Source organism: Rhinolophus sinicus, chromosome 14 (assembly GCF_057876585.1).
Source record: "Rhinolophus sinicus isolate RSI-liver-muscle chromosome 14, RSI-T2T, whole genome shotgun sequence".
Taxonomy (NCBI): domain Eukaryota; kingdom Metazoa; phylum Chordata; class Mammalia; order Chiroptera; family Rhinolophidae; genus Rhinolophus; species Rhinolophus sinicus.
Window position 1 is genome coordinate 77,368,225 of NC_142514.1, and position 13,690 is coordinate 77,381,914.

Genomic DNA, 13,690 nt, shown 5'->3' on the forward strand with positions numbered 1-13,690 from the left:
ATAATAAATATGCTAAGCTTATATTACCATCAATATGTAAAGTAGTTTAAAGGTCCCTGATTGAAATTTTAAAATGAATGAGAAGAATTGTCACCTTCCCTGGTAGGTTAATATAACTGGAATGTCTTTATTGGTGATGTGCATTGATCTCTGTCACATTGAAAAAGAAATCTACTTAAGTAACCTTTTTTCTTACTTTCTATTTTGAAGATGAATTTTAGCCTCTTTTAAGTCTTTAAATGTGAAATTTAAGTATGATGGATAAAATTACTCTGTCATGATTTGTATCAGTTTAATTCAGGGCACTAGTATTTCTTTTTCTCCTTCAAATAGTAGCAGCCATCTGCCTCTTACATTTCACTTGATTAATAAAGGTCCAAAACCCACCCTGACAGTGTATGACTTAATTGCTTCCAACAGACTGTTGATAACTGCTTAAGAAGGACAATAAATGATTGTCTTGCTTATAATAGTGGAAAAAATTAGAAAATCAGATAGCTCTGGTTTCATTTTAAAGGCTATGAAGGCCCCTGAATTGAAAGAGAAGCTTGAAGAGTCTGAAAAGCTGATAAAAGAACTAACAGTGACTTGGGAAGAGAAGCTAAGGAAAACAGAAGAAATTGCACAGGTAGCTGGGTAATTTAAACCTAAAATATTGTGATTCTCTTTCATTTGCTATCTTTTCTGTATTGTCAGTCACTTGTCATCCTCAGAAAGTCCTTTGATAACCTTTTTCTGCTGAACTAGAGACTGTAAAGATCAGTTTTAGGTGCTTTGTGTCTTTTATCAACTACAATTTGGTTCATACACCGGGGGTGCCAAAAAAATATATACAAGTGGTCAGCGTTGCTCAAGCAGTAGTTTGCCGTAATCAGAAGTGTCTGGACGCTGATGGTAACTGCTTTGAGCACCTCTTGTAATTGCAGAAGTCAAATGTGACTTGTGTTCATCTTTTGTTATTTGTGTATACTGAGTATTACAATTTTAATACAGTTTTCCTTTCTTAAAATATGTAAACATTTTTTTGGTACCCTCTGCGTATTTGCTAGAAGTGTTGGAGAGTACTGAATTTGGACAGACATGATACAGCAAATATCTTTAATATTTCCTGCTTTTTACATTTAAATAAAAATCTGTTTTGTGATTTTAGATCACAGGTAGCACATGGCTACCTGACTGACAGAGCATTTGTAACATACTGTACATCATAGTTTTTCCAAAGCATTTGATTCTCTGGGCTTGTTAGACAATGCCATATGAATTTTACTTGAGATAAACTATAAAACAAGGACTAATTCTGCGTGTGTGTGTGTCTTATGAATCTCTACACTATGCATTTCATAAACATTTTAAGCTCAGTGACCACTTGGAAATACTAGACCATCCCAATCAAGTAGCTCGAAAGCAGTAACTGGGATCTAGTCCAGCTGTTTGCTTATGTTTTTTGTTTGCTTATGTTTTTATCTCTCTCTCCTCTCTCTCTCTCTCTCTCTCTCTCTCTCTCTCTCTCTCTTTCTCTCTCTCTCTCTCTCTCTCGCACACATGCGCGCATGCACACACACACACACAGCAACTTCCTATTCCTCTTGGTTGCTTAATGTTTTGCCATAGCACTTAACCCCATTGGAAATTCTATGTATTTACTCATCTGTTTTTTTATGGTCCATCTCTTTCCACTAGAATATATGTTTTCATGAAAGAGGGGGCATTATTTTATTTGCTGTAGTTTGCTCGGTCCTAGATCAGTACCTGTTACATAAATATGTCTTGAATGAATAAATGAGTGAATGAATGAATGAATGAATGAATTCAAGACCCTCTGCAGTAGGGACCCAATCTGCTTTTCCAGCTCCATCTCTCACTACTTTCCCACATTTGCTAGGGGTTCTTGGCCCCGGAACTCCTCCAGGATGCCCAGAGTCTGTACTCTGCTTTCCTGTGCTCTACCCCAGCACACCCTACCCTTATCTTGCTACTCCCTCATTTCTTCCTGTTGAAATTCTTCTTCTGCTTCAAGAACCACCTACAGTGTATTCTCTTCCTGAAGCCTTCCTGCTCTCCTAACCTATCCTGACCTCCCTCCTGTGAAGCCCGGAGCGTGTTCCTCTCCAGTGGCACAGGGCTCTCTTTTGATCCCAGTTACATGGTCTTTCTCCTCTGCTGGAAAGTAAGCCCCTTAAGTGCAAGGTGGTGGCTGGTTCCGCCTTGATGTCCCCAGAACACTGTTGCAAGATGTCACACATTTTAGGCTGTAAGTAAACTTGGTTGAGCTGAGTGGAATGAGTAATTTCATTGGCATTGTCCCCAGAAACAGTGACTTACACTTTCCATGGATACATGTGGTGAATAGAGCAACAAATAGAGTTCCCAGCTTTTGTCTGCTTTGTGCACAGGAGAGACAGCGACAACTTGAAAGCATGGGGATTTCCCTGGAGACGTCTGGTATCAAGGTGGGGGATGACAAATGCTACTTAGTCAACCTGAATGCAGACCCTGCTCTCAATGAACTTCTGGTTTATTATTTAAAGGTAAGAGGGTATATAAATACATAGCTGGCATCCTGAGTCAGTCATGTCCCACTCCCAATTGGATCTGGATGCCTGGCCCCATGATTTTGCCTTTTGTATCCAGCTTAGCCCTTGTTAAAAGTAAGAGGATTCATGGTACAGTCAGGCCACCACTGAGAATGAAAAACAGCTGTTTTGTGTTGTCCTGGGGCTTTACAGTTGGGGCATCAGAGGGGCACAGGTGGGTCACTGAGAGTGTCAAGGTGATCCCTGGCTGTGGCGACAAGGATTCTGGGGATATCTGGGTTTCATCACAAAGATCCTGAGACGCTCTGGAGAGTCACAGTTGTGCTCCTGGGTAATTCTAAGGAGATTTCAAGATCAGCATAAGGCTAGAACAAACGCTTGTGGTAGATTCGACAGCGAGGGTTCTTTTATATCTATCTTTTCTAGACCTACATACTCAGGAAATAACTTTTGGTCCCATAATCACTGTCAAGTGTGGCGATGGGATGTGGCCTTTTGGATTTGGCACTTTGGCGTCAGGGTATGCCACTGACCACGATGGATGGCTTGTTGCAGCAGTTCCCAAACTGTTTAGCTTCAGGACCCATTTGCACTCTTTAGAAATGTATCAAGGACTCCCAAGAACTTTTGTATATCTGAGTTATAGTGTCTGTATTTACTATATTCGATACTAAAGCTGGGAACATTTAAAAATACAAACGTGCAAACATTCAGTCCACTAATCTTCATAGTCATGACATCACACATCATGTAGCCTCTGGGAAACACTGTATGCTTGCGATAAAATAAGAGCACAAAACAAATAATATCGTAGTATTTGTATTCCAGTAGTTTTGACCTCATGAGCCTCTTGAATGGTTCTGTGAGACCCCAGAGGTTCACAGACCCTATTATTAGAAATGCTGGCTTATTTTGTTAAGGGAGAAATAAGACATCTGTTTGAATTAGGGTATCCCAACTGACACAGGGCACTCAGCTCACCATGAGGGCATTTTTAATCATACAAACCATTTCTGAGTTATGGTGGTATATAAATATATGTATGCATGTATTTAAATAACTGTCAAGGATTAGGGACCTAGGGACTTGAAGGCAGCTTGTGTACACTGTCCACACACTAAATCTCTAAAAGCAGAGAAATTACCCCCTTGTGAAAGGTTAGATAGGCACCTTGTTCACATCTGCTGGTGAATATACAAAACGCAGTGGAGAATAAGCTAGAATGGAGGCAAAGAGCTCAGTCTTCTGTCATCCTTTCTATTCTACTTTTTGCAGAGACATAATATGGCACAAATAGCCCCCGACTTGTTGCGAGTCTACTAACAAGAAACTGTAAGGCCTGCTCGTACCTTAAGAGGTCTGTTCAGGAAATGATTAAGGGGTAAGGAATTGTTTCTGAAATCTTAGTTTTGGAACAGCAGGCCTTACAGTTTCTCTGCTGAATAGAAAAGTATTGTTATCATAGTGATTAAATGATTTTTAGAATAAAAGAAAAAACAAAGGGGTCACAGTCCACATGTGTGAGGTTTGAGGTCCTTAGAATCACGCCAGTCTGTACATTGTACAACCGGCAGGCCTTACTACTCTGTGTAATATTAGTATTAGGTGCTCAACTCTTTAACATTTTAAAAGTTACATATTTTAGATTATGACTTTTGATGAAACTACTTTTAATGGTTCTTAAATTTCTATTGCTGTTTTCAAGGCACTTTCGCTGTTAACTCAGGTGTTCCTTAAAAGAATCTTGTTAAGTAAATTAAATTGATAATATTGTCCTGGTTTTGCAAAAGAAAAGAAAAGAAAAAAGAAACCGAAGCTCAGAGAGTGAAATGGTTTGTCTGGGGTCACATCAGTAGTGAGCTGTCAAATTAAAATTGGAACTCAAGGTATTCTGTCAAGTCCAATTTCCTTATATTTGAAAGCAGTATCTAATCACTGTTGATCAGGGTATTTTCCACAATTGTGTTTAAACATTTTTTAAAAATTTAGTGTGTTAGGGTAAGCTTTTGACTTATGTTCCAGATATCTTAGATCTCCTGTCTGATACATTTAATATTATCATGTATTTGCTTTTGGGTTATTGAACTTGATCATGATAAATTTTTGTTGAGATACTTTAAGTGTGGGTGTTTTCTTTTCTTTCTTTTTTTTTTTTTTTAAAGATTTTATTGGGGAAGGGGAACAGGACTTTATTGGGGAACAGTGTGTACTTCCAGGACTTTTTTCCAAGTCAAGTTGTTGTCCTTGCAATCTTAGTTGTGGAGGGTGCCGTTCAGCTTCAAGTTGTTGTCCTTTCAGTCTTAGTTGTGGAGGGCGCAGGTCAGCTCCAGGTCCAGTTGCTGTTTTCTAGTTGTAGGGGGCACAGCCCACCATCCCTTGTGGGATGTCGAACCGGCAACCTTGTGGTTGAGAGGACGCATTCCAACCAACTGAGCCATCCAGGAGCTCAGCAACAGCTCAGCTCAAGGTGCCGTGTTCAATGTTAGTTGCAGGGGGCGCTGCCCACCATCCCTTGCAGGAGACGAGGAATCGAACTGACAACCTCGTGGTTGAGAGGATGTGCTCTAAGCAACTGAGCCATCTGGGAGCTCAGCGGCAGCTCAGCTCAAGGTGCCGTGTTCAGTCTTAGTTGCAGGGGGTGCTGCCCACCATCCCTTGCGGGACTTGAATTGAGCTGGCAACCTTGGGGTTGAGAGCCCGTGCTCCAACCAACTGGGCCATCCAGGAGGCAGCTCAGCTCAAGGTGCCGTGTTCAAGCTTAGTTGCAGGGGGTGGAGCCCACCATCCCTTGCAGGACTCGAGGAGTTGAACTGGCAACCTTGTGGTTGAGAGCCCACCGGCCCATGTGGGAATCGAGCTGGCAACCTTCAGAGATAGGAACATGGAGCTCTAACTGCCTGAGCCACCAGGCCGGCCCAACTTTCTTTAATACTCTGTCCTAGGACCACTCGAGGGTGGGTGCAGACACCTCTCAGGACATCCAGCTCTTTGGTATAGGGATTCAGCCTGAGCACTGTGAGATTGATATTGCATCTGATGGCGATGTCACCCTTACTCCAAAAGAAAATGCAAGGTAAGAAAGTAAATGGCTGCCTAACATATCTTGTGTGCCTTATTTTTAGAAGAACACCGCCCCTTTCTATCTATTTGCTTCAGTTTTACCAAAGTTAAGGCTACAGTGGGTCTGTGGGAATAGCTTTCCAATTATAGAGAGTTGGAAAGCAACATTTCAAGCACCGTATTTGGGATAGGCTGCCTTGACTGGCTAGGTTGTTTTGGAGAATATACTTCTTTTATCTGAACTTCAATTTCCTAATGTGGTAAGTGGGGCTAATAGTAGACAAAACGTGTACCATATTTTGCCCTGTATTATATGCGCACCACATTTTTGGCCCAAACTTTCAGGGAAAAACATTTTTGCTTTAATTTTTTTTTTTTAATTTTATTTTATTAAATTTATTGGGGTGATAATTGTTAGTAAAATTACATAGATTTCAGGTGTACAATTCTGTATTACATCATCTATAAATCCCATTGTGTGTTCATCACCCAGAGTCAGTTCTCCTTCCATCACCATATATTCGATCCCCCTTACCCTCGTCTCCCACCCCCCACCCCCCTTACCATCTTGCTTTAATTTTTTACTTCAAAATTTTATTTGTTACATTTAGGTGCTTGTTTTTTGTATTATAAAGAAATTTTAGCATTTATTTTTAAACATTATGGTATAAGAAATTTTATATAACAAATAGTTACAAAACACAAGAACAGATACAAGGTACAGGACATTTTATATACTGGTAGCAAATTTATGATATTTATGCATCATAGAAGGCCAAGAACTCTTCGTTGTTGCAAGTTCTTCATAAGTTCAACAAAACTGATTATCATATTCCAAGGTATTATTTTGTATATGGATATTGTCATTGATTTCTAGAGTTACGCTTTTAATTCATAAGCATAAATAAAAGAATTAAGAACATATATAGATACGTATAAACATGTATAGCTACGTATAAAAACGTATATAGATACGGAATTAATACTACCCATGTGTAATGTGCATCCTTATTTTCCCCTCAAATTTGGGCAAAAAAGTGTCTATTATACATGGCAAAATACAGTGAATCACTTGTCTCAGTGCCTGACACATATGAATGTTGAATAAAACTAGTTGTTACTCTGTGTAATGCATTGTGTAAAAAGCAGTTAATCAGATAACTCCATTGTTTTGAAAAATTACTAAACGAGGCTATAATATGTAAATTTTGAGAATTGATGGATAATATATTTACTGTTTCATTTCTATGAAATTATGTCTTAAATTATTTAATAAAGAGGTATAAAGTTTAAATGAAGTTCTAAAACAATATTCATTAATGCATAAATATTGTAATTCAGAGCACTAATTTTCATGAAAAAAACATTACATTTATTTCAAATTATTCTGTTAAAATTGGCCATATAAATTTCTAAGTGATGAGAAACTGAGACTAATAATAATAGCACACATGATGCATGAAATTTTGTAGGTCTTGTGGTATAGTGATATAATTATTAAGATATTTAATGGTGAAATAGTATTTACTTATTCCAAATTCAAATAGTTTCTTACCTTATACTGTATCCTCCTCTATTAGAAGCTCTGAATTATTTTTCATACTCTTTTTTTCAGCTTAATTGAGATATAGTTGACAAATAAAATTATATATATTTAAAGTGTACAACTTGATGATTTGATCATATTCTCTTCTAACACTATGTCTGTAAATCATTTTAATCAGCAAATTTTCTCATACCCAATTTTAATTCCAGTTTTTTTATCATACTCTTTTCCTCCCCCCATCCTGCCCAATGTCCTTCTTTCCTGGAACCCCAGGGTAGCGGTTCATTCATTTAGTGTACTCTGCTTCAGGCTTTGTACCGGGACTGCCCAAGTATAGGAGCTTAAAGCCTGATGGAAGAAAATGTATAGAAGTCACATTTATTATATAGGACAATAAGTGCTTTTTCTAAACTAATCTTTATAACTTGCAAGTCTGATTACGGTGGAAGTGTAGGGTGTTTGTAGGATGGAGAAAGGGAGATCAGTTAGGATATATTTTATGATATGGTTATAGGACCACAGCAAGTGCAGTAAAGGTAAAGAACAAAATGTATTTGAGAATTATTTGAAAGTCAGCAAGTTGTAGTAATCTGCTTGGGGACAGGATGGGGACTCAGTCAGTGAAGGAAAAGGAGAAGTCAGCAGTGATTACATGTTTTTGTCTTGAGAGATCAGGTAAATAGTGGTGCTGCTGAACCAAAATAGGGAATACAACAGAAGGAACAGTCTTGGATGCTGACAGTAAGGAGTGGTAATGAGTTCTGTTTGGGATACTTTGAGGTTTCCTCGAAATATTGATGTGGCGCTATCCAGTAGGATGTTCGATATAGTGCTATAAAGCTATACTAAAGATAGAGCATTGGGCGCTACCAGTTTTGCCTGTCGTGAAAGTAGATCTAGAGTGTGTAGTGGAAGGATTAAACTAAGGTTTCGGATGGTCTGAGGATAGTCCATGAAGGAGCCTTAGACAAGGGAGCCAGGGAGTCAGTAGGAGTCAATAGAGATTGAGCAGGATGTAATCATGGAAGCCAAGGGAAGAGAAAATTTTAAGGAAGAAGAGGTCAAAATAGAACTAAAAAGATTAAATTAGGTGTAGCAATTAGGAAGACACTAGGAACCTTGGGATATTTAGGTCCCACATAGTCATGGGTATAGAAGGAAAAATGCTAAGAATAGAGAAGGAAGGTGAGAAAGTGGGTCAAGAATCGTGGTAGTGAAGATGGAAATGGGATTGAGGACAGAGCAAGAGAAGGGCATGGGGTTAAGAGACTGTCATTATTTCTTCAAATCTATACTCAAGTCCACTAATTTGTTCTTTAGTCATATCTCGACTGCTGCTTAGCCATTCTACTGAGTTCTTAATTTCAGTGTCTCTATTTTTCATTTGTAGAAATTCAGGAACTCCATTTTTTATGCCTGGTCTATTGGTAGTTTTGTTTTTACTCTGTTGTATGTGTTTAATAATTTTATTTTTAGTTATTGTCTTTATTTTTTCATTCTCCTGTCTGAAGTTGTGGGGACTCAATCCAACTCTTTTGTATCTGCTGATAACCTTGCTTCCTAAAGCAGTTCGTGATTTCTTAGTTGCACTCATCTTCAGCAGTTTATCTGTAGGAGTTTTGTGGCCTGGGTTAGGGTACATAAATTCATGCAAAGAGGTTTTATATTTGTTTCTTCCAAGCACACCAGGCATATGTCCAACTAGAAATTTTTATGCTAGTTTCTTGGCTTGGGTGCATTACCAAACCAGGCAGTTTCCATAACTTTTTCTTTTTTTTATTATTGTAAGAAGAACATACTATAAACAGCAAAGTGAGATGTTTATATGTGTGTTCAGCGTGTGTGTGTGTGTGTGTGTGTGTGTGTGTGTGTGTGAAGTCTCTAAAGATACAAATTATCACAAGAGTTATCAAGTTAAGGGAGACAAAGCTTATGGTGTTCCTCTCTCATTTGCTCTGGAACTGTTTTTAGTTTTATTCTAGAATAACACTGCCCATTAGATGTTTCTAAGATAATGGAAAGGGTCTATAACGGCTAAGACCACTTTGGTAGCCAATAGCTAGATGGTGCTCCTGAGCATTGAAATATGGCTAGTGAGAATCAGGAACTGAGTATTTTAAGTCATAATTCAAGTTTTAAAGATTGCCGAGAGACACATTTCTATGATTGATCATCTGCTATTAATAACATTTCTGGAGGGCTTTTTAGATACCTTAGTAAACAATGGGCAATATTTTCCTTAAAAAAGTGACTAATGAATATTTTTTTAGTTAGAAGCGATAGGTATTTTATAAAACTTTTCAAAAAAACAAACAAAAAACATCCATTTGGTAAATGTGTATATACGCATATGTATACATATGTCTATATGTGTAGACTGACATATATATTCTGATTTCATTTTCCCATTTTGCACATGAATAAATAGGTTCATAACTGCAGACAGATGGGATACGGACTTTTGAAGCTTAAGTTACAAAGTTGAGAGTCATTTTGATTGGCAAGAATAAAGGGGGCATGTTAGTATAAACATAGCACTGAAGTTTTATCATGTTTATGTATGACAGATTAAAAACATTTAAGATGTTATTTCCAGAGTATTTTTATAAAGACAAAGGTAGCCACCAGATTTGAAATATTACTATGAAGGAGTGATTATTTTCATATATGAGTCCTACTTATTCCATTACTCTAAGCTTTAGAGACCTGTAAATATTAGGAGCCAGATGCGATTATATGAGAAAAGTAACTTATTAAAATAATATTCATTATTTTTCCATTAAACTTCTCCTGACAGTCCTTTAAACTTTAATTAATTAGTTAATTAATTCTTTCTACCAACAAAACTTTTTTAACTGAAGAAAACATTTATGAGAAGTCTAAAATTGTCAGTGCTAAAAAGTTCTAGAGGACTTTTCCTCTCCCCCTAAAAAGTGTCACAGTGACTATGCTTTAACTTTGTCAAAGCATCAGTTGATGAGATCTTGTAATAAGAAGGAAACCCTATGAAAGCTTTTGCAGTGGGTTATTCAGGCAGCTGACTTCACAGCCCCTCGACAGCTACACGTCCCAGACACGTAGGCCAGCGCAATCTGAGAGACATGGTGTACATCATGTATGGTGTGAAAACAAAGATGGTCTCCCCACCCCCAGTTGTTTGCTTTGTTTTTATAATCTGGTAGCTATTTGGGATTTAAACATAGTATTCTTTTTGTTTTCCCTAATTATTAGGGAAAATTTCAAACCTATGAAAGTGGAAAGAATAGTAGAACGAACCCCAATATGTCCATAATTCAGCTTTGGAATGTACAACTTGTCCATGGACAATTTTGTTTTATTTACATGCCCTCCCTCCATCTCCTCCTCCCTCCCCTCTGGGTTATTTTACAGCAAATTCCAGACATTATGACTGTGTCACAAATATCTCAGTTTGTATTTCTCAAAGACGAGGATTCTTAAACATATCTTCAATACCATCATACCTAAAATAATTAATGATAATTCTTGATTAATCATCATATACCCAGTCAGTGTTCAGATTTCCCCGCTTGTGTCTCATAAGTGTTCTTTTTCAGTTGTTTCTTGAGATCAGGATCCAGATAGGATTTAACCTTTGCCATTGGTTGTTATGTCTCTTAGGTCTCTTTTAGTCTGTGGGTTCCCCCTCCCTTTGTTCCTCCCTGACCCCCCACTTCTTTTTCCTTGCATTTTATTTGTTGAACACTCTGGTCCTCGAGTTTTCTGTCATCAGCATTTGGCTCGTTGCATCCCGTGGCATGATTTATCATCTTCCACTGTCCTCTGTGTATCCTACATTGTTATTTAGGTACAGAAGCTTGATCAGATTCAGCTTACATTTTTACAAGAATATTCCATAGGTGTTGGTGTCTGTCTCCTACAGGAGCACATTGTGTCAGGTTCTCTCTCTTTAAAAGACATTGGCAGCCCTTGATCATCATTGCTTCCATCATGTGTTTCGATAGTGGTTATACTGCTGCTGTTGCTTCTTCAGGTATTAGTAGAATACGTCTGTTAAGAGACAGTTCCCCAAGTTATTCTTTGGCTACTGAGACTGGTTTTGTGCTCTTTACCATTCAGCTAACATTTTCCCTGATGTTCCTTCAGGTCCTGTGTAAATGGCACCCTTGTATGTAGTACCACCCAGCTGTGGCACGGTGACAGAATCCTGTGGGGAAATAACCACTTTTTTAGGTAATATCTTTGTGTTCACTAATATGTTCATATACATTTTTTTTTCTGTTCTCTGAGTGTAAAACAAGTTGATTTTCTCTAATGGTGAAAAAACCCACAGAATTAATTTACCTAAGAGGAAACGGCGAGATTGGTTGAAAGACTTTGAAAGAGAAACAGGCCCTCCAGAACATGACCTGGACGCAGCCAGTGAAGCTTCCTCGGAACCAGACTATAACTATGAATTTGCACAGATGGAGGTTATCATGAAAACACTGAATAGTAATGGTAAGGCCCTCACTCTGGATTCATTCATCTTGGGCAGTTCTTAACCTCACACAGTTCAAGGAGGTATAAGTACGTATAAAAGTAGTGTCATTCTGAAATTTAGACACATAAAATTGCTAATGCCTTAAAAAGGCCATCAGTGAGGGGTGAATTAAAAATTCTAGGGCTTGGTCTTCTCACTCAGGTAACCAGGAAGTGGGTGGAATCTCTTCCCTTGTTTCCAAGGCAGTTGTGGTAACATTTCCATGGTCCCAGAGTACTGAATGGCTGTGATGGAATTCTTTATCAGACTTATTACTGGGCCTGTCATTTCTGAGTCCTTCAGAGTATGAAAATCCCCAGGAGAGTATGAATCCAGGAATTTCAAACAGAGTCTAATGGAGGGGTTAAAGTCACAACATTTTACTATAAATTTAACTGGAAATTATACCCCCAAACAGACTTATTTAATATGCCCAGGTAACTTTTACAAAAATGATGGCTAAAATAAAAGGTTTTATGGGCTCTTTGCTTGACCTACACTCCAGCTTGAGGAGAATGAGGAAGAGATTCTCCTTAAAGAGTTATTTCTAGATCCCTCTTTCCAGAAAGTTTTCAATGTTTGTGTTAAAGTTCTTCCCCTCTATGTGTGAAAGGAAGTCCTTTACCCCTTCTTTCTTCTGTGCTCATACACACTTATGTACATGCAATAAAATACACACCACAGTTTCCTTGCTTGATATTTTATAAATCTGCTCTTTCCTTTTCCTATCTCCCAGTCTCCTAATTGCCATACTTAGTACCTGGGACCTAGAAGCAGGACAGGGAAGTTCCCTTGTTACCAGGCACAAAACCACATTTCTGGGACGAGAACTATTTTACAAGAACACAGTTGAGGCTACATTCAGGAGCACCTGAACCAGTTGGTTTCTGGACTTTGTTCAACCTCACGTTCCCATTTATCTGTTCTTTGGCTACCTGGGATCCCTAACTCGAACCAGGGAGGGACTCCAGGAACCCTGAGAGCCCTCTGACAGGCAGCCTCTCCCTGACAGGGTGCTTGGAGAGCATTTTGGTTTTTCACAATTGAGTTCTTCCCTTAAATGTTTGCTTTTTCACTCTGCTCTTTGAATAAGCCTATCTGGGGAGAATTTGAACATGGCTAGTGAATTGTCAGTCAGATCTCTGGCATATCAAATTGGGGATTCTTTTGCATGAAAAAAGATTTTGTCCTTTATTTACGGATTTTTAGCCTCAAGTTCCCCCCTTTCTAATTATAAAAATGAATATGAAGAAAAGGCCAGATTGAGAAACAAGTGTAATGTATTAATATGAAGTATATAGAACACCAACAACAAAAAAAGGAGAAAAAAATTCCTTCATGAAAGAAGTTTGGTAATTTCTCTTTTTAAACATTCTTAAGATTAGGGATTAAATTAGCTCCTGGGGTTTTTCGCCCTGCAACATGGTGGACCACGTTGCTTCTTGCTCATCACGATGGGAGAATCCTGAAAGACATTCCAAAGTGACACTCAGGCATCAGGATCACATTAACGGCCATTCACCAACGTGCCTGAGCACCAGGCCTGTGAGTGAGGGTTTTGGAAGCCCAGATGGATGTGGGCTGTGACAGGACAGTGCGGGCTCCAAATGTCAGGTGGAGAAACACCCATTTGAAGAGGGCTTATTTCTTTCGATGAGGTTACCAAATTCTAGACATCTCTATCCTCTAGCTCTGCAGAGTATCCCAGTGGTATCAATTTAATCGTACATCATCCCCCACCACAGATTTCTAATTTAATCCAATTGCTAGCTTCTTATGGTATCCATTGTAAACCCAAGAAACCAATGAGCATTTAGTAAGCATTTGTTAATTCCTCCAGTCCTCTTAGCCAAACCAATTAGTCATCAGTAGCCTGGCTCCTGGTATTCACGTGAGTTATCCATTTGTATTCCAAATCAGGCCTTGCTCTCCAGAGTTCATTTTATCTATTTAAAAGTAATGCTTTCCTGTCCCCACCCCACCGCTTACCCAATTCCACTAGTAAATGGAGCTTCCCTCTGTGGGGCACACAGAAACACTCTGATACAA

General features: G+C 38.5%; 1 protein-coding gene across 10 annotated transcripts in view; it reads left to right on the forward strand.

The window, feature by feature from the left end:
- The window catches only part of KIF13A (kinesin family member 13A), a 187,089-nt gene that overhangs the window by 120,525 nt on the left and 52,874 nt on the right, over positions 1 to 13,690 (forward strand). For all 10 annotated transcript variants that reach the window (XR_016018678.1, XM_074335179.2, XM_074335181.2 and 7 more), the window contains exons 12-16: positions 518 to 628; positions 2,394 to 2,528; positions 5,477 to 5,607; positions 11,266 to 11,352; positions 11,453 to 11,619. Coding sequence is in view for 9 of the 10 variants with exons in the window: in XM_074335179.2 (XP_074191280.2) it covers positions 518 to 628; positions 2,394 to 2,528; positions 5,477 to 5,607; positions 11,266 to 11,352; positions 11,453 to 11,619 (631 nt within the window). In the remaining variant the exon portion in view is untranslated. The remainder of the gene's footprint in view (positions 1 to 517; positions 629 to 2,393; positions 2,529 to 5,476; positions 5,608 to 11,265; positions 11,353 to 11,452; positions 11,620 to 13,690) is intronic.